Source organism: Phoenix dactylifera, unplaced genomic scaffold, assembly GCF_009389715.1.
Source record: "Phoenix dactylifera cultivar Barhee BC4 unplaced genomic scaffold, palm_55x_up_171113_PBpolish2nd_filt_p 000511F, whole genome shotgun sequence".
Classification (NCBI taxonomy): domain Eukaryota; kingdom Viridiplantae; phylum Streptophyta; class Magnoliopsida; order Arecales; family Arecaceae; genus Phoenix; species Phoenix dactylifera.
Window position 1 is genome coordinate 67,892 of NW_024067925.1, and position 27,682 is coordinate 95,573.

Below are 27,682 nucleotides of genomic sequence, written 5' to 3' on the forward strand. Positions count from 1 at the left end.
GCCAGGTTTGTTGGATGATTCTAAGATACTTTCTCTTCAGCTAGCATATGAATTTGTGTTTTATATTAAAATAGATTAACTAACAGCAACCAACCTTGAGGTGATTTTAGAGCTGATCATGGGCTAGGCCGGGCCTATATAAAATTTGACATTTTCTGTGCCCAAGACCGGCCAATGATCAGCTTTAGATAATTTTGACCTGATTCCTAAGAGCTCTCTGCTAACGGGCAACCACACTATATATTATTGATTGACGACACATTTACCATGAAATAGGTGAGATATAAAGAGGCAATTGGCACATAGTCCCTTGATTGACCACCATTAGATATTTAATTCCTCTTGACCCATTGTCTAATTCATGTGCCATAATTCTGTTTAATTTTTAGTTCTTGGTCCTACACATTTATACCTGACTCGACATATAACTACAAATAACTATGCATATGGATAAGTGTGTGCAGGAATAATACAACTATGTATAAGAACTAATCGAGTATTTGCAAACCTATATAAGTATTTGCAGGACTAAAAGTTAAATACCGACGGTCAAAAAACTGGGTGTAAAATGGTAATCGAGCTTTGAAGCTAGAAGCAAAGCACTGCTCAGCTTCACCTTTTGCTCTTCTGCTTTGCAATGATGACACCAAAAAAAAAAAAACCCCATCATTTTGTAACCTCTGAAATCCACAAGTAGTTTCCCCCAAAAATATGCCGTACTTACATTGTGGTGTTTCTGACCAACATTCAGTTGCAACTTCTTGGCTCTTCTATCACCCCTTACTTCAATCTCATTCATCAGTATAGTTAGTTAATAAGAAAAGGATATTTTGGTGCAAAAGGCTTCTGTCACTACGGAGTTAAAGAAAGGTGAAATATATTTTTTTTGAATGAAAGAGAGAGGTGAAATATATATGAAGAGGCTGTTTTCATTGAACACGTAGCACCCAGGTTACTGTGGAGCAACCTTAATGATATGCCAAGACTGGCCCTCTTCCAAGTTTAATGTATAAGGAGCTTAAAAAATATAAGAATGCAAATTGTCCAAACCAAGAATGCAATAAATACTCATAACATAAAATATCCACACAGAAGGCTCCAAAAGGATACTTGGAAAATCTGACGAACAAATGATACCTCATATTGATTTGTGAGATTTTTTTTTTTTGAGCTAGCCTATCTTCTTGCTTCATAAAAAAAAGAAAATGTTGAAACAAAACACACTGGAAACCTAGTATATTTCATTGCAGTTTCTCTCAGAACTTGAATAGTGGGCGATCAAGGTTGGACTTCAACGAGATCTTTTGTCCTCGTATATCTTTTCTGATTCTCGCTTGGTTGCGTCAGCAGAAACATAATAAGCTACAAAATAGTCCATGAACGAAGCACAAGATCCCGCCAATGGAAAGGAAACGGTGATGGGAAAAGCCACAAGAAACTCTTGACTTGGAGTTAGACCTCGCTCCTATGACCAACATTGTGGATCCGACTATAACGATGATCCTGATCAAAGTGTTGAGCTTTTAGTATAGAGTCAGTAACAATGACGAGGAAATTTAGCAAAGCTGAAATCTCAATTTAAAATCTAGATATCAACAATATTCTCCATGATCTAGCACTTTCAAGACCAGAACAACAATATTCACAGGGGATTCTATGTAAATTAGCAGTTAATCCAGGGGAAAGCCCTATAATGTCTAATATGTATTAGAAAGCATAGGGATGGATGATAAGAACCCCAATAAAAATCAGACAATAGGAAGAGAGTAGAGAATATTTTTGATGTTATTCCAAATTCTTCCGAAGGCCGATAACTTTATTGGATTGTATAAAATAGGCTACTCATTGAAATTTTTTTGTTAAGAAAAATCTCATATAGAAGTTATGTACATTGCGCATTGATTGAGTATACTCGATGTTAACTTACTTGGTTCGTTTAGGTTTATATATATTGCCCATGCAAAGAGAGATATTCTTTCTTTTTTTTCTTTTTTTCTTTTTTTCTATATGTTTGTCTATTTATTTTTTGTTTTCTTCTGGTGTTCTGTCCTTTTTTTTTTTCCTACCCTTGCGAAGAAATCCATACTAGTAGATATTGGAGGCAGGAAAATTACCACGACACAATCAGGGTGGCTGCAGCCATTTTCTTGTTAAAAGATCTGGAGCGAATCCACATGCATCCACCAAGTACATTCGCGACGGCATGAGCTAATGCCAGAAGCCCAGCTGCTGCGAGTCCAAGCTTGTAAGCCTCATGGACTGGCTCTTTGCACTCAACGAAGAACACCCTCAGGTGCTTCCCCTGCAACAAGACTCAAAAGCATAAGTAACATTATGATCGAAGACGCATTTGTTGATCAATTGCATAATAACTACAAAAATCATCAATTCTTGTCTTAGGGACAGAATTATGATGTCTTGTTCTTCGGTTGTTCTTGTTAAGGTTACTTTAAGTTTTTCTGCAGTCATAAATCAAATATATAGAAAAATGAAGAAGAAGAAGAAGTACCTTGTTTTGAGCTATCTCAGCTTCGATCCCTAGTATACCAGCAACTACATCCATGATCACAATTAGAAGGCAGATAATCACACCTCCTGACATCCTCATTGTTACAGGTTTGATAACTGAACGATGGAGTGGGTGAGGATGAAGAAGTGATCTTAGTAGTTTGTTTATGTTTATGATGTACAGAAATACTTCACGTGGAGCAGTGGATAAAGGAAAAGAGGAGAGATTGATATTGATATATTCCTATGAAAGTGTTTAACCTCCAAGAGGTTTATTATACCTCCATTTGGACTCCTCAAGGAGTAATTTACAGATCCCATTCCAATGAAAAATTCAGAAATTAGTTAATATATAATAATTACTTTATTGAATTGATAAATTAGATCTCAATTACAATAATTATATCGCTAGCACAAAATCAGCAATACTTAATTATTAATTTAGTGCTAGCTAAAGAATTATAGTAATTGAAATCTAATATGTCAATTCAATGAATTATATATTAGAATGATTTATAACCTTATTAGAATAATTGATTGCTAATTTTGTGCTAGCAAAATAATTATTGTGATTGAAATTTAATATGTCAATTCAATGAATTATATATTAGAATGATTTATTACGTTATTAGAATAATTGATTGCTAATTTTATGCTAGCAAAACAATTATTATTATTGAGATCTAATATGTCAATTCAATAAATTATATATTAAAATGATTTATTATCATATTAGAATAATTGATTGCTAATTTTGTGCTAGCAAAATAATTATTGTGATTGAGATCTAATATTTCAATTCAATGAATTATATATTAGAATGATTTATTACCTGCAGTTCTGTTGTCTGGTTGTCCCCTCTCTCAAGATAGAACAAGACCTTCTCCCATATTCAATTGGTCACTAGAATCAAGGAATGCGCATGATCAAAGAACTTGATCGAGAAGGCCTCAGGGACATTTTTCACAAATTTTACGAACAGAAGTCCTTATTTTCATATTTCTTATTCCTTACCTTAATTCTGAATCTACACTTTTGAAGAAAATAAGTTTCTTGAATATTTTTTATTAGAATAATTGATTACTAATTTTGTGCTAGCAAGTAAATGATTGTAATTGAGAACTAATTTGTCAATTCAATGAATTAATTATTACGGATTAACTAATTTCTAAATTTTTCGTTTGAATGAGATCTGAAAATTACTCTTTTAGGAGTCCAAATGGAGTTAGATAAACCTCTTGGAGGTTAAGCAAATTATTATCTTTTTTAAGAATAATTACTACTTTTGTGCTAGCTAAATAATTATTTTAATTAAAATCTAATATGTCATAATTGCAATAAAGGATTTAATGAATCATATATAACTAACAAAAATAAATAGACACTTTCTTGGATTGTTAGCAATATATAATTCATTAAATTCTTTATTACAATTGTAACATATTAGATTTTTTTAGAATAATTGATTACTAATTTTGTGCTAACTAAACAATTATTGTGACTGAGATCTAATATGTCAATTCAATAAATTATATATTAGAATGATTTATTACCTTATCAGAATAATTGATTGCTAATTTTGTGCTACCAAAATAATTATTGCAATTGAGATCTAGTATGTCAATTCAATAAATTATATATTAAAATAATTTATTACTTTATTAGAATAATTGATTGCTAATTTTGTGCTAGTAAAATAATTATTATGATTGAGATCTAATATGTCAATTTAATGAATTATATATTAGAATGATTTATTACCTTATTAGAATAATTGATTGCTTATTTTGTGCTAGCAAAATAATTATTGTGATTGAGATCTAATATGACAATTCAATTAATTACATATTAGAATGATTTATTATCTTATTAGAATAATTGATTACTAATTTTGTGCAAGCAAGATAATTATTTTAATCGAGATCTAATTTGTCAATTCAATGAATTAATTATTATGTATTAACCAATTTTTAAATTTTTCGTTTGAATATGATCTCGAAATTACTCCTCGAGGAGTCCAAATGGAGGTATGATAAACCTCTTGGAGGTTAAGCAAATTATTATCTTTTTTTTAGAATAATTGATTACTAATTTTGTGCTAGCTAAACAATTATTGTAATTAAAATTTAATATGTCACAATTGTAATAAAGGATTTAATGAATTATATATTGCTAACAATCTAAAGAAGTGTCTATTTATTTTTGTTAGTAATATATAATTTATTAAATTCTTTATTACAATTGTGACATATTAGATTTTAATTACAATAATTGTTTAGCTAGCGCAAAATTAATAATCAATTATTCTAAGAAAAGATAATAATTTGCTTAACCTCCAAGATGTTTATCATACCTCCATTTGGACTCCTCAAGGAGTAATTTCCGAATTCCATTCTAATGAAAAATTCAAAAATTAGTTAATACATAATAATTAATTCATTGAATTGATAAATTAGATCTCAATTATAATAATTGTCTTGCTAGCATAAAATTAGTAATCAATTATTCTAATAAGGTAATAAATTATTCTAATATATAATTTATTGAATTGACATATAGTTTGAATCTCAATAATTATTTTGTTGGCACAAAATTAGCAGTCAATTATTCTAATAAGGTAATAAATCATTCTAATATATAATTCATTGAATTGACATATTAGATTTCAATTACAATTATTGTCTAGCTAGCACTAAATTAATAATTAATTATTACTAATTAGAAAAATTCAAACAAAAAATTTAAAAATTGGTTAATCCATTATAGCAAATTTAAGTTTGCACTTAGGCTTTTATAAAGATTGAATTTGTGTGATTTCTAGTGATTATATCCACTAACTAATAGTGTCAAAGAAAAGCTTGCAAAAAAGGTATACATGCGTAAGAAAGGCTGGTACTTATAAGTGAGTACTAACCGGGCCCGCCCATGATATTATACAACATGAGTCAATGGCGTATGGGATATGTTGTGGTTCAAATCTGGCCCGAGGGTGACCACGCCGGGGGAGTCGAGTGAGCTGCCGGAATGTTGAGGAAAAGGATGGAAGCCACTTTCCGCACGACGGCGTACCTCCACAAAACCTTACCGGTGTTTTCGGTGAGGACCCTTCGATGATCAAGTTAGTATGGAACTCAGTTGGTCCAGCCAAAAATCCCCTAGGTTTTATCTGACGGGGCTATTTATAGTCCCTGTGGAGAGGCCCAGGTGGTAGAGGTATTGCCCGTCCTCATCATGAGAAGTGATGGCGTGCAACTAGAGCTTGCTGGTGGCGTGTGGTGCTGTCCGTTCTTGGGAACGGTAAGGTGTTGACAGTCGTAGCAGGATATGGCCAGAGTAGCACGGTGTTGTCCTTGGCTGTTGCGGGCCAGCAAGCAAAACATGGCGTGGGGGTGTCGCTATGTATGGCCACGTAGGAGGGCGTAGGCGCCCATGTGGGTGTGGCCGTTGGTAGGGCCGAGCTTGTTAAGAGGTCATATCACACATTTGGTGAGGATGACCTAACAGGTGCTAAGGTTAGCCTAGCATCTCGGGCTGTGAGATGTGCTCAGCGGAGCGCCCCGAGCTCAAGGGTCGGGGCGTATCGTTGGAGAAAGCGCCCCGAGCTCAGTCGGGGCGAGTCAGCAAATACAAGAGACGCCCCAAACTTGATCAGGCGAGTCGACAAATATAGGAGACGCCCCGAACTTGGTCGGGCGAGTCGACGAATACAGGAGACGCCCCGAACTTGGTCGGGCGAGTCGGCGAATATGCGAGGTCGAAGGAGCTTTCGAAGGAGTCCGAGGTCGAGCTAGTTTTGGGTCGGACAAAAGTTCCGTCTGGCTGGCGTTGGTGTCTTTTGGGCCGAAATTGGGTGGCCTTTTTATTGTGAGCAGGACGATATATTTGGTCCCCTATCATTTGCCCTCCGACTTCCGAGATCGAGTTGCTCTTTGGCTCGGACGAAGGAAGCAGTCGGATTATTGGTCGTCCTGCGGTGTAGCCCAGTGTTGTGAAGATGTGCACGCCAAGCAGGGGACACTTGGTGCATTTTATAGCTGAGGGCTTTGAGTCAGGCTTTCGAAGCCGGGCTTAGGTGGCTTAAGCTGCCAGGTCACCCTGAGCAGAATCCGCCGTGGGAGCTTCTTAGTGTTCCACGTGCGCATTCTTTTCCAAGGGGTTGCTGGATGGAATGGGAAGGGGGCGACTATTAATGCCTCGTCCCCTGAAGCACCCCGCCTGATGGAACACAAGAGGTCATTTATTAATGCTCCATTCTCCGAAGCATCTCGCCCGATGGAATACGAGAGGCCAGCTATCAATGTTCCGATCTCTGGAGCACCCTCCATAATGATCGGCATTTAGTGCTGCGATCCGAAAAGATTTGCTGAGGCCGTTTCGGGGCTTGCCATGTGGCGGAACTCAGCTCGTCCGATCGCTTGGGCTATCCGATCAGAGCCATTGTAGTGGGCTATATAAGACCTGGAGAGGGCCCTAGGATCGTTATTTGATCCTTTCCGCCTCTACCTCCTTTCTTCTCGGCCGCCATTGATGTGGTGTTCAAGTCTCTCCTTGGGCATTTTGGGAGCTTCTCATCGGCCTTTGCATCAAGCGCTATTTTCAATCCCCGGCGATCATTCTTCTTCTCCCCGATCATCTTCTTCAGCGAGCTTTTGGGTAGGCATTTTATCCCTTGCTCGGTCGCTCGAAGAGTCTCTTGTCTTCTCCCCTCTTTGTAATTTTGTGACCAAGGCAATGAGTTCGCCTACGAGGGCCCTGATGTCGGTGCAGGTACATCTCGAGTTACCAACCCATCTAAAAGTTGGATCGGAGTGTACATAGAGACGCTCCGAGCAGGGCTGAGGTTCCCTCTACATGGGTTTATGGGAGAGCTTCTGACGGCTGACTGTCTTGTGCCTACATAGCTCGCCCCGAACTCGTGGAGAATGATAATTGGCTTCCTCACCCTCTGCCTTGCACACGATCTATCCCCCTCAGTGAACGTCTTTAGGAGTTGCTTTATATTAAAAGGAAACTCCGCAAACAAAGGGTGGTAGTTCTTCTCCCCCCGAGGAGGTCGTAAGCTTTTCGAAGGCATTCCTACTTCCATCCATGGGTGGAAGGATAAGTTTTCTTTATTTTCTTCGAGTAGTTGTGGGGGTTTAATCCGACCCGAAGCTTCTGTTGGCCTCGGCGAACAACAGGCTCCCACAATTGTTGCAGTCCGAGTAGAAAATTTTAGACAGTTTGTTCGGACTAGAAGAAACTCTACGGCTCTCCGACCTGCTCAGCGAGGAGGCTTTAGTAAATTTTGACCTGAGTCCAGCTCGCCCCGAAGGTAAGAGTAGCTTAGTTGCTCCTTTTTTCTTCCCATGCTGGATTCTAATAAGATCTTCTGTCATCAGATATCACAGGGATGATCTTCAACGTTGAGACATTGATGGTCGAGTACAGGAAAAGAAGGGCCTCCCCAGAAGGGGCTCAGTCTGAAAGGAGGCCAAAGAAGGCTAGAGTTGCCTCCGGCCCCGGAATTGAGCGGGAAGAGCTCGCCCCGATTGAGGCCGCCGCCCCTACTCGGGTCGGATCCAATCAGATCCTTGCGGTGGAGGCCGAGGCGCACCCATTGGCGGCAGGAAAGGACCCTTCAGACTAAGTGGTGGTCATGCCCATCGGCCAAGTTAAGGAGGTTGGAGAAGTCGCCCAGTTATCCGAATCGGGTCCCGAGCTGGGGAGCGGCCCTAAGCTTCTGATTTCCTCTGTGAACCCGACTCCTGCTGAGGCTACGACTTTTCCTGAGGCTCCGGCCTCAACCGGGACTTCAACTCTCCCTAAGGCTCCAGCCTCAGCTGGGGTCGACTCCATCCCTCCCGAGTTCGGAGGGAGGCAATTGCGGCATCAATGTCGCGTGTCCGAGGACGATACGACCCTTGAGTCCGACGACGTCGCTCGCAAGCTCGTGCGCAGTATCATGCTCCCACGCGACCAAGCTCTAATGGAGGAGAACTTCGACGACTTCGTCCGTCACGCCTATTCGGCCAGTGTGCGGGAGAGTGATGCAGCCCTCCCGTTCTTTATCTATTTTCTTTATGAGTGTCCTACCTCTATTGGCATTTTGTCTTTTGTGGCAGTCCCTCCATGTGCTTGACATGTTAATGTCTAGCATGCTCGCCTACCGAGAGGAGAAGAGAGCGCTCAGGCCGAGGATGGAGCAGGCCGAGCTCCGAAAATAGGAGGCCAAGGCTTGGGCGGCAACTACTGTGCAGCGGCAGCAAGAGGCCGAGGAACGAGCGGCGGTTGTCGAACAACAGCGGCACGAGGCCAAGGAATGAGCGGCGGTTGTCGAGCAGCAGTGGCGCGAGGCCGAGAAGAAGGCCACAGTTGCCGCGCAACGGCTCCGAAAGGCCAGAAATAAGGTGCGGGCTGCCAAAGTCTTGATGAAAGACAGGCTCGCCCAGATTCAAGATATGGAGGCCGAGCATTTTCGGGCTCGCTCATCTATCGCAGGCCGTATTTCCAAGCTAGAAGCCGTTCTAATTAAATGGCAAGGCGAGGCCGAGGCTCCGGGGGTAAAGCTTGGGCGACTCGAGAGCTTCGTGGAGGAGTCTGCCCGCGAAGTTGTCAGAAGATTTCGTCAATCAGAGGAGTACCTTGACGAACTGGCGGAGGGGGCTACCGCTGCCATGATCTAGGGCTTTGACAATTGTCGTAGCCAAGTGCAACGATTCTGCCCTAGAGTCGACCTTAGTGGTATTGAGCCGAATCTGGACGAAACTATTGAAGTGGCTGGGGGTGCTGCAGAGGCTAACACCGAAGTCAGGCCAGAGATCGTCCCCGAAGTCGCCAGTGGGATGGAATCAGAAGCCATTCCTGATACTGGCGTCGAAGCTGAAGCCGCCCTCGAGGTCAGCGTAGATGCCGCTCCTGAGGTCACCAACGAAACAGAGGCCGCTCCTGACGTTGATGTAGAGATTGTCGAGGTCGACTAGCTTTCATTTTTATTTTTGTAAAGTCGTCCACCTGGGCCTTTTATATTAAACATAGAGGTGGGCATTGGGCTGGGCCACCCATGGCCCGGCACGAGGCACGACCCGCTTGCTACAGTAACGGGCCATGCTAGGCACGGCTCATAAAAGGGAGCCGAGCTGGGTTAAGGATTTCTGGCCTGCGGGGCGAGCCCGGCACGGCCCATAAAGGGCCAAGCACGAATTTATAGGACTCCAATTTTTTTCCAAAATACTCCTCAAATTAGCTGTTTTATGGCTGTTGAGAGGGGCAAAATAGGTAAAAAGCCATAAATAGCCGTTATGGGCCAAAAAAATAGTCGTTATGGGCCACCCATAACGGCTATTTTTTTTGGACAGACAGGCCATGCTTGTGCCCGTCTCGTGCCTGGCACGGCCCGTGCCGGGCCCGGCATGGCCTGCCACCCCACAGGCCTAGGGTCGTGCCGGGCTTAGCCTTTAGGTTAAGCGGGCCGTGCCAGGCACGGCCCGTTTAGTAATAGGCCAGGCCAGGCATGGCCCGTTTGGTCTATGGCCCGGTGGGCCTATGCCGGGCCAGGCCTGGCACGGTCCAATGTCCATTTCTAATTCAACCCGACCTCAAGGTCGGGCTCCCTTGTATTTGGCCCTCGGCCCTTTTTGACATAAATAAAGTATGCATTCCGTTCAGCATGTTGTGCCCTTGACTATATATTTGAGCTCGTCCTGCTTTTTGTCCAGTTATCAAAATCCGAACTATGTAGCTTAGGTCCAGGCTTATCCTGCATAGCAGGAGCCACGTTGAGCGTTTATCGAAGTCCTTATGCTCGGTATTTACTTCTAGCTTGGAGATAATCCTTCAGTAGAACGAGCTTGTATCTCTTTATTTGATATCGCAAGCCACCTTGAGCCCGGCTTAAAAAGGTGACGCTGGCGAAGAAGGAAAACTGACTCGAGACCAGCTCGAGAATAGAAGTCCGCTCAAGGGTTGATACCAGCTCGAGAATAGAAGTCTGCCTGAGGGTTGACACCTGCTTGGAAATAGGAGTCCGCCCGAGGGTGGACACCTGCTCGGGAATAGGAGTCCGCTCGAGGGTCGACACTAGCTCACAAATAGAAGTCCGTTCGAGAGTTGACACCTACTCGGAAATAGAAGTCCGCCCGAGGGTTGACACCAGCTCGAAAATAGGAGTCCGCCCGAGGGTCGACACCAGCTTGAGAATAGGAGTCCGCCCGAGAGTTGACACCTGCTCAGAAATAGAAGTCCGTCCGAGGGTTGACACCTGCTCGAAAATAGAAGTCCGCCCTGTTGGGAATTGTATCCTAAATGTCAATTGTCAGCATGTTGATAATTGAATTTTATAAACGAATTGACAAATCAATAAAGTCTTTTTTTGACATTATTCATCATTTTACATCTTCAAATGAACTCTTATATGATGAAGTCCTTAAGACTTATTAATGATAAAGGAGGATTTATCTTCGAGTCCTTAAACTAGTTCGCGACCAAATGATATATTGTTACAAGGACGACAGAATTATCGAGATTAGGTCATTGTGTGATATATATACGTTGGTTGTCCTCTTAACCAAGGAGTGTGGAGACACTGGTATGCCACACAGGTGAAGTGTAGGAGTACATTTCACTGAACGTGACCAATTCCGGAATGCTCTACTGTCAAGAGATGTTCCGAGTGGATATGGGTATAAGTTTGGCCCTCTGACCTGAGACCGCAACATGTGACTGGCAAGCAACTCATTGTACTTTGGTACCGGACTACCTGAATTTCTAATTCAGTGACGGAAGGTCACTGGGTGCAGTCAAGTACTTGCATAGTCAGTTGTGAGTCAAGATGGAATTGACCCCTCCTGAAAATAGGAGATAATGTCTTGTGATTAATTTAGCAAAACCTTGACCAGGGTAATCCCAGTGAGGAGTCACAGGATATCCAAAGTTAATCACATAATGGATATACTAATTATAGGGTTGACAGTGAGCTTTAAGTCATCCTGGCATTAGGAGTCAAAGGAATTGAATTATACAGTAACCATAGTTTAGGGTTCTAGAATATTTGCTTCGCATATATTCGGCCTATCCGGACGTCGGGTACCATTGCTAGATGGTCACATCGATTAGTGTAGGAAGTCGTTCCTATACTATCGGCTTAGGTTCGAACCTATGAGGTCACACGCATAGAAGATTCCTGATTAATCAAGAAGGCTGATGAATGATTAAGAATCATTCAGGGATAATTTGGTCAATTCAATTGGCAAATTATCTTATAAAATAATTAAAGTAATTATCGGAGGATTAATTAGTAATTAGATTGCTAATGAACTCAATTGGATTGAGTAATTAGACTAAGGATGAGCCAAATTGAATTAGATTCAATTCTGGGCTCAATCAGGATTTTTGACCTGATTGAATTAGGTCTGAATCAAGAGGACTTAGGTTGACCAAATTAAATTAGATTAAATTTGTGCTTAATTAGGGATTGACCTAATTGGATTAGGTTCAACCCATGATAATTGGATCATTCTAATTGTTAGGATTTAATTAAAAATTAAATGGGTTTGATCTGAAACTGTTCGGATCTTGAAATTCACTTGTCACATATCCATGCATGGCGCCATAAATTAATTTTTAATATGATTAAAAATTAATTTAATTTATTTAATGGTGCCATGGGACACTTGGCAACATCAGAGACCTCTTTCATCATTAGATGGGTCGAAATGGAGAGATAAATTCATGAAAAGAATTGGATAAGATCAAATTCTCTCTCTTCATGGCATATGTCATCTTTATCTTTATCTCACTTCTAATTAAGGTTGAATTTCGAATTTAATCACCACAAAATCACCACGTGACCCTCTAATCTGATTGGGGGCATGGAAATTTCGAAATTGAAAGAGGGAAGTGGCAACATGATGAATGGTTTAGATTAGATCAAGCTTCATCATATAATGGCACATGAACTTGAATTTTGAATTCAAAACCCCACAAAATCCTCCACAAATATGGGATGGTTGGCATGAAGTTAGGGGGGATAGCAACATTAAAAGGACCTCCATCAGCTGGTGGTCGAATTCAAGGAAAAAAGAGAGAAAAATAAGAAAAAAATGGGAAAAGAAAAGAGAGGAACCCTAGTTCATGCATGAAAAAATTCTACATTCAATCTAGCTGACTTCTTCCTCCTCTAAGTCCATCGCGCCATTAGTGTTAGGGGTCCCTGATAAGAGTCTTTAGATCAGATCTAAGTTCTCTTCAATCCCTATAAACCTTTCCTCCATGTTCTTCCAAGAAGGCGGATCAAAAGTTGATAGCGTTGGGAAGATCAAATTTTAGCTTCAAGAAATTCTGCGTAAGCTACCACTTCCGCAGGATTAGATCTCTTCGGAAACTTCGCATGTACTTCTCGTAGAGGCCATTCGTGTGCGTGGCTGCGAAGTCAAGGATCAGATCCACAACTTTCATCCATCATAAAAGGTATTAATCTAGCATTAATCATTTATTATGGTGTCAAGATCTAGGTCCGATTCTCCGAGGTTTTACCCTCTTTTGGGGCTCCTCATGGAGATATCTCCAGAATCCATTCGATGGATATTCGGAGATTAATTGGATTAGAGTTCTTAAGTTTCAGATCTGATAGTTAATCATGCATGAAAGTTTTAGCATAATTGTTTAAACAATTCCGGCATAATCCTATGTGTTCTTAAGGTGCTGATTTCTAGATTTGATCTTGTAAGCATGCATGAATTAAATTGTTTGATTTGATTTTTTTGCTGTATTTTTGAAATTTAAAAAGAACTACGTATGGCTTGATCCCCCTTATGAAGGGGTACATAGGCAATCCGATCAGGTTCAGCCATGGTTTTACAAAAAAAAAAATATTCAGCATGCTTAATACCGAAGAACCTATGATTCACTTTCACGCCTGAGGGTCACACCAACTCGGAAATAGAAGTCCGCCCGAGGGTTGACACCTGCTCGGAAATAGAAGTCCGCCCGAGGGTTGACACCTGCTCAGGAATAGGAGTCCGCTCGAGGGTTGACACCTGCTCAGAAATAGGAGTCCTTCCGAGGGTTGACACCATCGAGAATAGGAGTCCGTCCGAGGGTTGAAACCTGCTCAGGAATAGAAGTCCGACTGAGGGTTGACACCAGCTCAAAAATAGGAGTGCACCCGAGGGTTGACACCTGCTCAAAAATAGAAGTCCGCCCGAGAGTTGACACCTACTCGAAAATAGGAGTCTGCTCGAGGGTTGACACCGGCTCGGAAATAGAAGTCCGCCCGAGGGTTGACACCTGCTCGGGAATAAGAGTCCACTCGAGGGTTGACACCAGCTCAGGAATAGGAGTCTGCCCATAAGGATTCTTTCGAGAATTGTGTGGACGCTCCTTTTTTGAAGTGTCGCCGGGTGGAAGGTGAGGAGTCAGGTATCAGTAGCCCGTCCTCCGAAGCAGCTCTCATAACTATTTCGGTCTTTAAGGTTATGACCTGGGGAGATCCACCAGGAAAACTTCTGGATAAACCATGTGGTGAGATCCAGCTAGTTAGGCATTTGGTTAACCTAATTCGAGCCGTCGAAGTAGGCTATATAATACCTTAAGGGAGGAGGTCTCGTGGCCTTCACTCGATTCCTCTTATTTCCCTCTCCTTTCTTGGCCACCACCCTTGTTGTGAGAAAGTGCAGGGATGGTCTTCAACAATAAGACCCTAATGGCTCAACACGATGGGATGGTTGCATCGGATGGAGCTCGGTCTGAGTAGAGGTCGAGGAACCTCCTCGCCGGCATGATGAATGGCTTTTGCTATAGGATGTGCTTCGTCTTCGCCTACGTACGCCAGGGAGAACGATGTTCGGGAGAAGCAGGCTCGTCGAGTTGGGCGAGCTATCAGAGGGGGTGACGATCCAGGACGCAGAACGACAGAGGTTGTTGCTGCAGCCGGGTTGGAAACTTTTTCAAGCCGATGATTCTTCCTAAGTTTCTTTATCTCTTTTTGCTTTTGCTAAATAGGTCATTTACGCCTTTTTGTATTTAGCCCGACCTTAGGGTTGGGAATTTTTGTAATCAGCCCTTGGCCTTTCAGTAAAAATGAAGTGGATTTTCTTTTCTACCTTGGAATCTGGCACGATGTATTAAACCTGCCTCACCTGAGTCTTTGCACTTAACTAGCAAGACCCGCACCATGTAGCTTGGGGATTACCTCGGTTGCTGCATTGCCATGCAACTCTCGTGGAGCTGGCGAAGACTTTGTAAATGAGCCCTGCAATTACCGAGCTTGGATGATACATCCCTTCATGTGGCAGCAGCCGGGGGAGATTATTTTGGCTCGCGACTGATATAGTGTCGGGCGCTCCAATCTTAACTCAAAAGGCGTTGTCGTAGATACCTGCGATCGCGGAAGCTCTTTGGCTTACGATCGTCATAACGCAGGGCGTCCCGAGCCGAGCTCAAGGAACGACTTTGTAGATACCGCAAAGGGGTCCGCCGTCGGAATCGGAGCGTACTAATAAAATACTGCAGGCTTGTAGGATACTGCGGTCGGGGGGGCTCTTCAACGGCTCCCCGTCGACGCTGCAGGACGCCCTCCACTCAGATCGAAGGTGCACTTGTAAGATACTGCGGTCGGGGGGCCCTTCAACGGCTCTCCGTTGACGCCGCAGGGCACCTCCCACTCAGATCGGGAGCGCACTTGTAGAATACTGCGAACGGGGGTGCTCTTCAACGGCTCCCTATTGACGCCGCAGGGTGCCCCCCACCCAGATCGGAGGCGCACTTGTAGAATATTGCGGACGGAGATGCTGTTCAACGAATCCCCGTTGACGCTGCAGGGCGCCCTCCACTCAGATTGGGGGCGCACTTGTCGATAGATCCTACAGCTGTGAGGCATTTGGCTCTCGGTTGGCGCTGCAGGGCATCCTGAGCCGAGCTCGAGGGACGACTTTATTAATAGATCCTGCAGTTGCGAGGCCCTTTAGCTCTGATTGGTGTTGCACGGCGTCTCGAGCCGAGCTCGAGGGATGACTTTGTAGATAGATCCTACAGCTGCGAGATCCTTTGGTTCTCGGTTGGTGCTGCAGGATATCCTGAGCCGAGCTCGAGGGACGACTTTGTCGATAGATTCTGCAACTGCAAAGCCCTTTGGCTCTTAGTTGGCACTGCAGGGCATCCCGAGCCGAGCTCGAGGGACGACTTTGCAGATAGATCCTGCAGCTACAAGGCCCTTTGGCTCTCGGTTGGCGGGCGTTCCGAGCCGAGCTCGAGAGATGACTTTGTAGATAGATCCTGCAACTGCGAGGCCCTTTAGCTCTTGGTTGGCACTGCAGGGCATCCTGAGCCGAGCTCGAGGAACGACTTTGTCGATAGATCCTGCAGCTGTGAGACCCTTTGGCTCTCGGTTGGCACTGCAGGGCGTCCCAAGCTAAGCTCGAAAAACGACTTTATCGATTCGTCGGTATATAATTCGTGCCACAGGGGCAATTGGGGACGCGTCAAGCCCATTAGGGCATTTCAGAGACACTTTAGAGAAATCCCAGAGGGGAACTTTATTAATTGACATATTCGGAGATTTTTTTTTAAAAAAAAAAAGGAACCTTGACCTGGATGGGCTAAAATCCCTTCCGGGGTTGTAGCTTACATCTCGAGTCTTCAAGCCCAAATTGATGGGGGTGTAACCTCTCCCCTACCCCCCAAAGTCGAGGCGCCGCTAGCGTGCGGGAGGCACAGGGTGGTGTTGATGGGGCCTGCGTTGGAGCGACTGTCGTTGGGCCTGTTGTACGGCTCTAGGCTCTCTCCCTCGAGCTCCATTCTGTCGGCTTGGCCTCAGACAAATCGACTCAGCAGGCCTTGGCGGACAACTGCTTGAATCTTGTCGCAAAGCTGGTAAAAGTCCTCCGCGTCATGATCGTGGTCTCTATGGAAGTGGCAGTATTTGTCAGAAGGCTTCCGCGACTTTGACGGTCGCATCTTCGGTGGAGGTCGGAGATAACCGTAACCCTCAATTTTCATAAGGATCTTTGTCCGGGAGGACGTGAGGGGAGTGTATTCTCCGAAACTTTGGAGGGGGGCATGTCTATCGGACCTCCGGGGGGACCTGCTCCTCAATCGATGGCGCTCCTCGAGGCGTTCCGCAACTTGATCTCGGAGCATCTGGACTCGTCGCCCCATTTCTTCGACTTTCCTGTCGAGCTCGGCAATTGATGGGGCTCTCTCCGGCTGTAGGCTTTGAACAGCCGCAGTCAGAGCTTGGACTTGCTGAGACAGCAGGTAAAACTGCTTTGGTTGGACCTAAGAAATCTGGTCCGATGGTGCCGGCGTTGCGGGGTGTGGACTTTGAAGAGAGAGACCGGGCGGTGATACCCAGCTACTCGATGCATTTGGAGCTCCGTGGCTCCTTAGCCTCATGATCACAACTCAAGCTCTTTCTCTGGCGCCAAAAATGTTGTGATTCAAATCTAGCCCGAGGGTGACCACGCCGGGGGAGTCGAGGGAGCTACCGAAATGTGGAGAAAAAGGACGGATGCTACTTTTCGTGCAGCAGCGTACCTGCATAAAGCCTCACCGGTGTTTCCAGTGAGGGCCCTCCGACGATCAAGTTAGTGTGGAACTCAGTTGGTCCAGCCAAAAGTTTCCCAGGTATTACTTGACAGGGCTATTGGGCCGAAATTGGGTGGCCCTTTTATTATGGGCAAGATGATATATTTCGCCCCCATCAGGATATAATGTTTCTTAGGCCCAGCCAATTGCATTATATGTGAGCCATGCTTATTATTTTTTATAAACTACTAGAATAATGTGTACGTACAATCCACATTGACATATGCAACGAATAATTTTTAATATACTAATAAAAATATTAAGTATCCATAATAAAAAGTACATTGAGCTGCTACTTCAATAATTTTGAATAATAAATACATAAAAAATAAATTTCAATGAAAATAATTTTAACTTAGTATCGATCTCTAAGATATTTGTAGGAGAAAAAATTCTTTATATGAGCCTAAGTAAGAAGAATTGAAAGACCCAATTTAAAAATACTGGAAAAGAATTTATTATTTGACTATCTAGATAAAATTTAAAAATAAAAAGTTGCATAGAAATAATTTATAAAATACATTATTAAATTTTTTTCTTATTAAGAAATGATTTTCCTGCCAAACAAATTGAAGAGAAATAGATAGATGGAAAATTTCTCTTTATTCTAATATCTTGAAAAAAAAATTGGGGAAAAATAGAGCTATGCTTCTACAATTCTTTCATGGATTTACCAACATTATTCTATCTTGAGTAAACAAATTTCCTATAAAAAATAATACTCTCCAAGAAAGGGATTGAAGTAAAGGAATTTTTAGAATTTTTTATAGAACTTTTTCGGACATCCTTCAAAAAATCATCACTTCATAAAAATGTTAACAGGTAGGCTACAATAATTTGATTTTGAGCAAACTTTCTAAAGAAATTCTAAACAAATTTCAAAGTCTGACTCTTAATAAAACTTTTGCTTTTATGATATACAATATCATGAATGTAAAGTTTTATAAAATTATTTACATAGCAAATTAGAAATATGGAAGTTATCCAACCTTCTTATACAAATCTGAAAGTTTTTCTCGCATTCTGATATTCCAATCCTTTGAAATATCACTTCAGCTAGTAGATGAATTTGTGTTTTATATTAAAATAGATTAACTAACAGCAACCAACCTAGAGGTGATTTTAGAGCTGATCATGGGCCGGGCCAGGCCTATATAAAAGTTGATATTTTCTGTGCCCAAGACCGGCCCATGATCAGCTTTAGGTGATTTTGACCTGATTCCTAAGGGCTCTCTGCTAACGAGCAACCACTCCATATACTATTGATCGACGACACATTTACCATGAAATAGGTGAGATATAAAGAGGAAATTGGCACTTAGTCCCTTGATTGACCACCATTAGATATTTAATTCCTCTTGACCCAATGTTTAATTCATGAACCATAATTCTGTTTAATTTTTAGTTCTTGGTCCTACACATTTATAACTGACTCTACATATAACTACAAATAACTATGCATATGGATATAAGTGTGTGCTGGAATAATACAACTGTGTATAAGAACTAATCGAAGTATTTGCAAACCTGTATAAGTATTTGCAGGACTGAAAGTTAAATACCGACGGTCAAAAAACTGGGTGTAAAATGGTAATCAAGCTTTGAAGCTAGAAGCAAAGCACTGCTCAGCTTCACCTTTTGCTCTTCTGCTTTGCAATGATGACACCAAAAAAAAACCCATCATTTTGTAACCTCTCAAATCCACAAGTAGTTTCCCCCAAAAATATGCAGCGCTTACATTGTGGTGTTTCTGACCAACGATTGCTGATGAAGATAACATTCAGTCGCAACTTCATGGCTCTTCTATCACCCCTTACTTCAATCTCATTCATCAGTATAGTTAGTTAATAAGAAAAGGGTATTTTGGTGCATGAGGCTTCTGTTACTATGGAGTTAGAGAATGTGAAATATTTTTTTTTTGAATGAAAGAAAAAGGTGAAATATGAAGAGGCTGTTTTCATTGAATAAGTAACACCCAGTGTTGCCCACTGGTGCAGCCCAAGAGGGTGGGATGAATTGGCCCAGAGGTGCAGCCCAAGAGGGGGGTGAATTGGGTCTTTTAAAAATTAATGAAATAAAGAACTGGATGACTTATGAGACCACTAAAATACTTTTGCAAACTTAGAGATCTAGCAGCGAAATTATCACAGCACAAATAATGCAGTAAGTGAGGAAAACAGTTAGAAAAATATGCTAGAGAAAGAGAGAGACAAGCTACACACAAACACATAAAATTATAGTGGTTCAGTGCACTCCCAGCACCTACATCCACTCCCCAAGCCAAGCTTGAGGTTTCACTATAATATAGCAGATTACAGCCTGATTGTTTTCCAGGCTCACAATCAAAAATCCAGTTGGTTTTTCCAGGCAACCAACCGAGAACATTTACACCGTTTGTTTTTCCGGATTCACAAACAACCCAGTTGGTTTTTCCAGGCAACCAACCAAGAACATTTACACAGTTTGTTTTCCGGGCTCACAAACAACCTAGTTGGTTTTCAGATAAACTAACCAAAAACTTTCTCCTTGTTGAATTCTCCCATTTAGCAACTTCCAATTAAGGCTTGGAAATGCCTTTACAAGTTTCAGATGATGAAACTGTTACAGCAATAAATAATCCAAATAAATGATTGCTGTAACCAAAAAACTAGAGCTTCAGAAAATATAAAATGTATCAATAGAAGCAATGCTAAAGCCGATGAAGAGGTTGACTGATGATGAGAATTTCAATGCCGAGCACCAACTCTTCTTGTTGCAATGGATGAGAAGCTTTGACTGATTTCCTCACAGGAGCAAGTTTCAAAAGAATGTCGGTGAGGACGGTGAACTTTTTGCTTTTTTCTTCTCCTTTCTTTGTGGAAACTTCTTTTTCTTGATTGAATGTTTCTCTCTTTCTTCTTAGTTGTCTTTCCTTTATGAGGTTTCCTTGAATTTATAGACAAGTTCTTCAGAGGGATTCAAATTCCTTTCTTGCCGTTCTGATAGGTATTTTTTTGTTACAGAAAAAAGACAAAAGTTGTTACAAGGTTTCCGTTGTGGTCCCAGCTGTACAGTGGTCGACTAATATTTATCCTGGATCGGCACTTTAAAATATTGAGACGACTTTTGCTGTTGTAACTTCAAAGTGTTGACTCTTTAAACTTAAGGGTCGACTCACGTTCTTCAGGAGTCGCCTCTTCAAACACAAAGGTCGACTCATCCAATAGTTTTTCTGGCCAATACTGAGACTGAGCTGGGGTCGACTCTTCAAACACAAGGGTCAACTCTTCAATGTCGAGGGTCGACTCATTTGCAACAAGGGTCGACTCTTCAATGTCAGGAGTCGACTCATTAAGAGCAATGGTCAACTCTTTAAATCTTGTCTCAAGCGGTAAAAGTCCTTTGTTTAATTTGAACTACACAAGGGTCGACTCATGTCTTGCGGGGGTCAACTCATGGACTGTGCCACTTGAAGAAAACATGCCAGAGTTAACTCAAACTTATCCTTTTTGCTCAGAGGTTAACTCAAGTATCCCAAATAGAATTTTTTAGACTTTATCTTTCATCTTCATGGATTGAATTAAGGTCATTTTCCTTTTAGAACATATCCAATAAAGTGTTAAGGATAAGGATTTTGCAGTATTTCATTTCTTCTAATTTTTCTTAACTTATAGAACTTCACAATTAAATCAACATCATTAGTACACAACATTAAACTCAAGTGTTTTGTAATCATCAAAATTCATCCTTTAGAGTCAATACCCAGGTTACCGTACGTAGAGCAACCTTAATGATATGCCAAGATTCGCCCTCTTCCAAGTTTAATGTATAAGGAGCTTAAAAACTATAAGAATGCAAATTGTCCAAACCAAGAATGCAATAAATACTCATAACATAAAATATCCACACAGAAGGCTCCAAAAAGATACTTGGAAAATCTGACGAACAAATCATACCTCATATTGATTTGTGAAGATTTTTTTTTTTTTTTTTTGAGTTAGCCTATCTTCTTGCTTCGTAAAAAAAAAAAATGTTGAAACAAAACACACCTGGAAACCTAGTATATTTCATTACACTAGCAGTTTCTCTCAGAACTTGAATAGTGGGCGATCAAGGTTGGACTTCAACGAGATCTTTTGTCCCCGTATATCTTTTCTTATTCTCGCTTGGTTGCGTCAGCAGAAACATAATAGGCTACACAAAATAGTCCATGAACGAAGCACAAGATCCCGCCAATGGAAAGGAAATGGCGATGGGCAAAGCCACAAGAAACTCTTGACTTGGAGTTAGACATCGCCCCTATGACCAACATTGTGAATCCGACTATAACGATGATCCTGTTCAAAGTGTTGAGCTTTTAGTATAGAGTCAGTAACAATGACGAGGAAATTTAGCAAAGCTGAAATCTCAATTTAAAATCTAGATATCAACAATATTCTCCATGATCTAGCACTTCCAAGACCAGAACAACAATATTCACAGGGGATTCTATGTAAAATAGCAGTTAATCCAGGGGAAAGCCCTATAATGTCTAATATGTATTAGAAAGCATAGGGATGGATAATAAGAACCCCAATAAAAATCAAACGATAGGAAGAGAGTAGAGAATATTTTTGATGTTATTCCAAATTCTTCCAAAGGCTGATAACTTTATTGGATTGTATAAAATAGGCTACTCATTGAAATTTTTTTGTTAAGAAAAATCTCATATAGAAGTTATGCACATTGCGCATTGATCCAGCATACTCGATGTTAACTTACTTGGTTCGTTTAGGTTTATAAATATTGCCCATGCAAAGAGAGATCTTTCTTTTTTTTCCTTTTTTTCTATATGTTTGTCTATTTATTTTTTGTTTTCTTCTGGGGTTCTGTCCTTTTTTTTTTTTCTACCCCTGCGAAGAAATCCATACTAGTAGATATTGGAGGCAGGAAAATTACCACGACACAATCAGGGTGGCTGCAGCCATTTGCTTGTTAGCAGAAGACCTATCAAACTCCTCCCTGGAGCAGATACACATGCATCCACCAAGTACATTCGCGACGGCATGAGCAAATGCCAGAAGCCCAGCTGCTGCAAGTCCAAGCTTGTAGGCCTCATGGACTGGCTCTTTGCACTCAATGAAGAACACCCTCAGGTGCTTCCCCTGCAACAAGACTCAAAGCATGGTAACACTATGATCGAAGACGCAGTTGTTGATCAATTGCATCATAACTACAATAATCATCCAATCTTGTCTTAGGGACAGAATTATGATGTCCTGTTCTTCGGTTGTTCTTGTTATGGTTACTTTAAGTTTTTCTGCAGTCATAAATCAAATATATAAAAAAATGAAGAAGAAGAAGAAGGAGAAGTACCTTGTTTTGAGCTATCTCAGCTTCGATCCCTAGAATACCAGCAACTACATCCATGATCACAATTAGAAGGCAGATAATCACACCTCCTGACCTCCTCATTGTTACAGGTTTGATAACTGAATGATGGAGTGGGTGAGGATGAAGAAGTGATCATAGTAGTTTGTTTATGTTTATGATGTGCAGAAATACTTCACGTGGAACAGTGGATAAAGGAAAAGAGGAGAGATTGATATTGATATTGATATTTTACTATGAAAGGTCTGGAGAGCTTTAACTTTGGAAAGATGCCTTTCATCTCTGCTTTAGCTTCACCTTTGCTTTTTTTTGCTTGGATTCCTTCTCATAGGGAAGAAGGAAAGCTTGGTATCACCGACCCCAGGGGTCCGTGTGAATTAAATGACCGATTAAAGTTCGGGTCTTAGGTGGATGTGGTGTGATATCAGTGGTTCTTTCCCTGGCATGTTAGTTGGTTCGATATATTCTAAAATTTAAAGATTTGCCTGATAGTAAAGTAGGAAGGTGGTGAGACAAGAGGAATAAAACTTTGCAGGCTAGACCGCAATATCTAGAAATATATATGCTTTAGAAAACATGACCCTAGACGAAAGGGAATGGGTTGCATAGCAGGTTAGTTGTAGAATCCATGCCATAGGTACCATAAGAGAAAATTACAAAAGCCCCTTTAAAGTTTATATTTATTACGCTTAGTCCAATAATTTGTAAAACCTACACTTATACCCAATTTAAATTAATGGTTTTAGTAAAACAGTTTACCTCAAAAAGTTAAAGTTGCCCATAAATGGGAAGGAGAATGCACAAGTTTTTTTTTTTTTTACATAGTATTTAGGTTTCATTTAAGGTTAACGGTTTTACTGACATTTTGTTAAGTTATGTGTTAAAGTGTTGAATAAAAATAAACCATAGAAGGGTAAGCATATATTTTTCAAACCACCGAGTGTAAGTATAATTTACTCCTAATATTAGAAGAATTTTTGTAATTTATACTTACCATTGTATTATCACATATAATTCAGAGGACATGACCCATAAAATCAGGTTTTGGTTCTAATCAGATTATATGCATCAACTGTTAGCCTAGATACACAAATATAATTGATAAATCAATAATTAAATATTTCTAATATTCAAAAATAGTAAATAAGAAGAATAAACTAACAAATAATTAACTTGATAATAGAATAATAAAATGAAGAAAGAGAGAGAAGATGGCCTGTGGATCGAAGCACGCTGACGTGTTGTCCCAGAAAAGTTTATGCCCCCCACGCACGGGTTTGCTGGCACAGATCTCCTAGAGATACGATGACCTAGTACAGAACCACGTCTTTCCCATCAGTGCGCCTCCAGGGAAGAAAGAAGAATACGTTCACACTTGCAGATAGCTCAAAAAAAACTTAGAAAAATTACGAGGAGAAGAAAAATTTTCTTTATTTCTTTTCTCCCCAATGATCCCTAGAGCACTTTTTATATAGGCTCTTGGAATAGGGAGAAGAGAAATTTTTCATTATATTTGAAATGATCCCTAGAGCCCTTTATATAGGCTCAGGCACGTCAAAAGAAGCAGACTCTCCTTCCATGGATTGATGACGTATCTTCTTGTGCTCCTTTGATCCTGCGGCTAGTTGCATCTTGGCCGCCCATGCTTCCTTCTTTCTTCGGGGGGACTTTCCATGTTTGCTCTTGTGCGGGGATGCATGACACTTGTAATGGCTTGCTTTCTTTGGAAATTTTTCCATGCTTGCTCCCTTACTTGTGCGCGAATGCTTGCCACTTGACCGTTGACCAATTTAGTTTTCAAATTTTTAAAATATTGATTTAATTCAACATCATCTACATGTATAAGAACAATCGGATCATCTCATAAATTGAATGATCTGATAACGGATTTTGGCTTATGGTCTGTGTGTTCAGATTATTGTAAGTAGGTGTTATTTTTTGGTACATGTGTATATTTCAAGATCCTCCTAAAATAATGTATCGAACTGTAAGTGCATGATGATGAAATTTTTTAAAACCAAAACAAGATCTCAGATATCATATCGGCATTAATCATTCTCTGGGAGAACCAACTCTCATAAAGTTTTTTTTTTTTGCGTACGATAAATATCAAAGTAATTCTTAATGAAGGAAACTAAAAGAAAGATGCAACAGAAACAAAGGGGGGTGAATTTGTAAATCACCCATTAATTCATAGGTCTACATAAGCAAATTTGACCAAGAGAACAAATAATTCATAGGTCAAAAGTCCTTTTTTTTGGATTGAAAGGGAGGTGTTAACCACCAGGCTTTGATTAATTTAGATCAAAAGATTACAAACAAGAAGTAGCTACCTAGAGGATTCGGCAGCAAACAAGGAGAAAAACAGGTCCTGATACCCTTCTCACCTATCCTGCTGATGGACCAGAGAAACAAGGAGGGCAAAAGAGTAGTGGTTAGGAGCCATAGATCTCCTCGCTTAATTTTGAATGGATGCTGCAGCAAATAGAGTCCATGGAGAGTTATCATGTAGCATATGGTGAGTTTGTTAGAGATGTGGCATGTAGAAATTGCTAATATTGCAAAAATAACATTTTTAAACTTTTATAATAAGAAAAATTTTAAATTCAAAAGATTGAAAGTTTGCCCGAAGGCGTGGGAAGAACATTGCCTTAAGCATGAAATTTGTCTTCCTTGTGTGGGTCTAGATAAGATTGCCGCCAAAATACAATAACCAAACTCAATCTAATCCTCCTCTCATGAGCGTGATCATGTGGCAGGTTTGGCCCAATTAACTCTTTCAATTACCTAGATAAAAGGTTAGAAAAATAAAAAGAGAATAGCTAATAAGTAAATGAAAAAGAAAGAAAAAAATGGAGCTTGAGCTTTCACTTAGCATAGGGCCTCAACAGGTCTAAAGCTTTGATATTGCATACGGATAAATGTGCCGGCCATGTGTGCGCACACGGGTTGCGCTCCACGCCTCACCACACGCACATGCACGGCCGCTCCACGCCTCACCACACGCACGGGCCCGGCCGGCAGAGGAGAGTCAGGCCAAGTCACCAGCCCACCATCCTCAAAGCCAAAATCTTATAAGTATGAGGTATCCATAAATGCAAAAGTAGATTGCATTTACACATCCAATATGGGACTAAATTATAATCAAATTTTAAAACTTTCAATCATCTAAGATAGGAAAGAATTAAAATTCTATTTTAAAAAGTTGAATCTTTTAAAATAGGAAATTTGAAAATTTTCAACAGTTTGATCCCCCTGAAGCCAAGGAATAGAAAAGGCATTCAAAGTGGAGAAAATTTTGGTTTTCCTATGACATCTAATGGAACAATTTTTCAAGGCCGCAGGATAATTGTATGCTGAGAGTCTGCAACCTCACTGAACCAAGATTCCGGGGAAGATCTAAAGCTAGCAGTCATTCAACTACGCGACGCAGTGTTAGACACTTAAGAGTCCAGGAATGCGGAATTCAACAAACCCAATATTTAAGGTCCACAGGCTTTCTAGTAGCTGGAGCTGCTCAGATACAGAGGACCTGAAAACAGCATACATTTCTCAGCAGCACTGGAGTTTGGCATTCAATCAGGCGACCAGGTCTCCTGAATTCAGTTCCGGTAAGCTGAACATAAACCTGCTGTTGTTTGAGGAAGTGGATTCCATGTAGCAAATAAAATACTTGCGAGGTTCAGTGGGAATTTGTTTCCCCTGCGAGGTTCAGTTTTTCTTGCAGAGCCTTGGATTTCCCTTGAATATGAGAGTGAAGAGGGTGAGACACTCCAGATGCTCCTTCAGGAAACTTTGATCCGTTGGTTGATCAGTGATGTCTTCCCTTTGCCCGCCTACAACGAAGAAGAAACGAAGAGAGTTTCTATTCTGTTTTCATGGTCCATGAACATTCCTTATTTCAAGAGCAAAGGTGAAATGGTGCAGTGAAGGCTGGCACGAGATCCATTAGAGCCTTTCCTATGTTGGACACGTCTCCCTAGGATACTTAATATGGCCCGCATGCCAAATTATTATTTAGTCAATCTTATTAAGGTGATAAATATAGTTAATAATCTACTTAAAGTTACGGAATGTAGAAGGTTTCTATACAATATCAAGAGTTTGCAATGGCTTCTCATCTTCCCGGATGGAAGGAATGCGAAAAGGTGAACTAAAATAAAGAGAATCTCCAGCCTAGCCTCCATAAAATAAAGCCTGTGTTTTCCCATCAAGAGATGCTAATTCAGCAAGGCATAGGCTAGAAGAATCCTCTTAATAGCGATAGCATGGAAGTCTATATATTCTGTCACTTTTCCGCTGTGTACATGTGTATGTATTTTTGTAACATATGGTAATATGTTTTAATCAGCCATCACCACTACTGCATCTGCTATGACCAGTGCTGATGAGGGTCTCTGCCATCCAGTGCCTCACCTGCTGACGATGGAGAAGAGCAGGCTGCAGAAGAACGCTGGGACAGTGTCGAATGGCCTTATCCACAGAAATCATAGTGTCTGAAAACTCATATTGTTCGTCTTCCTCTTTCACGCAGCCATCAAGCCTTGTTGATCCAACAAGTTTTCATTAATTATGTTATCAGGGGAAGGGAGATTTAGGAACTTGGGCATCAGAATAACATATCAGGATTGCTATCTTGGACATTTTACAGCAACCACCAGAGTCCAGCGCACCATCTTGGTTGCATTTTTTGCAGGAGCTTACAAGTGAAGCATGTGGCCTCAGAGATCCTACAAATAATTTATTTGGTATCTTCATTAATATATCAATCATCATGTGGAGAATGATATGGTTTTGACTCAGAGTAGGTGTGAGGATTGTCCCACATCAGCTATACACTGAATAGATCTTAGGGAACTAAGGAATCTAGATAATACCTTCCAACTGGCTATTTTGGATGAAGTCCTGGGTTGTGACAAACTCAAAAGATATCCCCCGGATAATTTTACTATAAATTGATCAGCCTTTTCTAATTATATTGTGTATTGCTCCTCAAGTCATTTTGCCATGATGAATAGATTTTTTAGTATCATTTGATCCTTTTGTGATGGCATTTAATAAATGTAATTGCATATTATCCTTGACTATCAAGGAAAGCCTGTAACTATGATTACATCACACGAGCCACTATTTGGCCAATTTCAAAATTGAAATCTTGCTATACACTCTCAAGGAAATTGTCCTAGCCTTTATTTCAAGATGCGAAGGCATTTGGATCAGCCTCGATAAGAAAATTTTAAAGAATTTGATATTAGAGGTTTGC

At 40.9% G+C, this 27,682-nt stretch overlaps 1 protein-coding gene and 1 pseudogene across 1 annotated transcript; both read right to left on the reverse strand.

The window, feature by feature from the left end:
- Positions 1-929: 929 nt before the first annotated feature.
- Positions 930-2,608, reverse strand: LOC120106270 (annotated as a pseudogene).
- Positions 2,609-20,908: 18,300 nt separating this feature from the next.
- Positions 20,909-22,571, reverse strand: LOC103721583. The gene is made up of 3 exons (XM_008811848.4): positions 22,405-22,571; positions 21,988-22,193; positions 20,909-21,386 (listed from the first exon to the last, which is right to left on the reverse strand). Exons 1-3 carry the CDS (start codon positions 22,501-22,503, stop codon positions 21,206-21,208), a joined length of 486 nt encoding a protein of 161 aa, XP_008810070.1. The 5' UTR covers positions 22,504-22,571; the 3' UTR covers positions 20,909-21,205.
- Between the last annotated feature and the right edge of the window lie 5,111 nt (positions 22,572-27,682).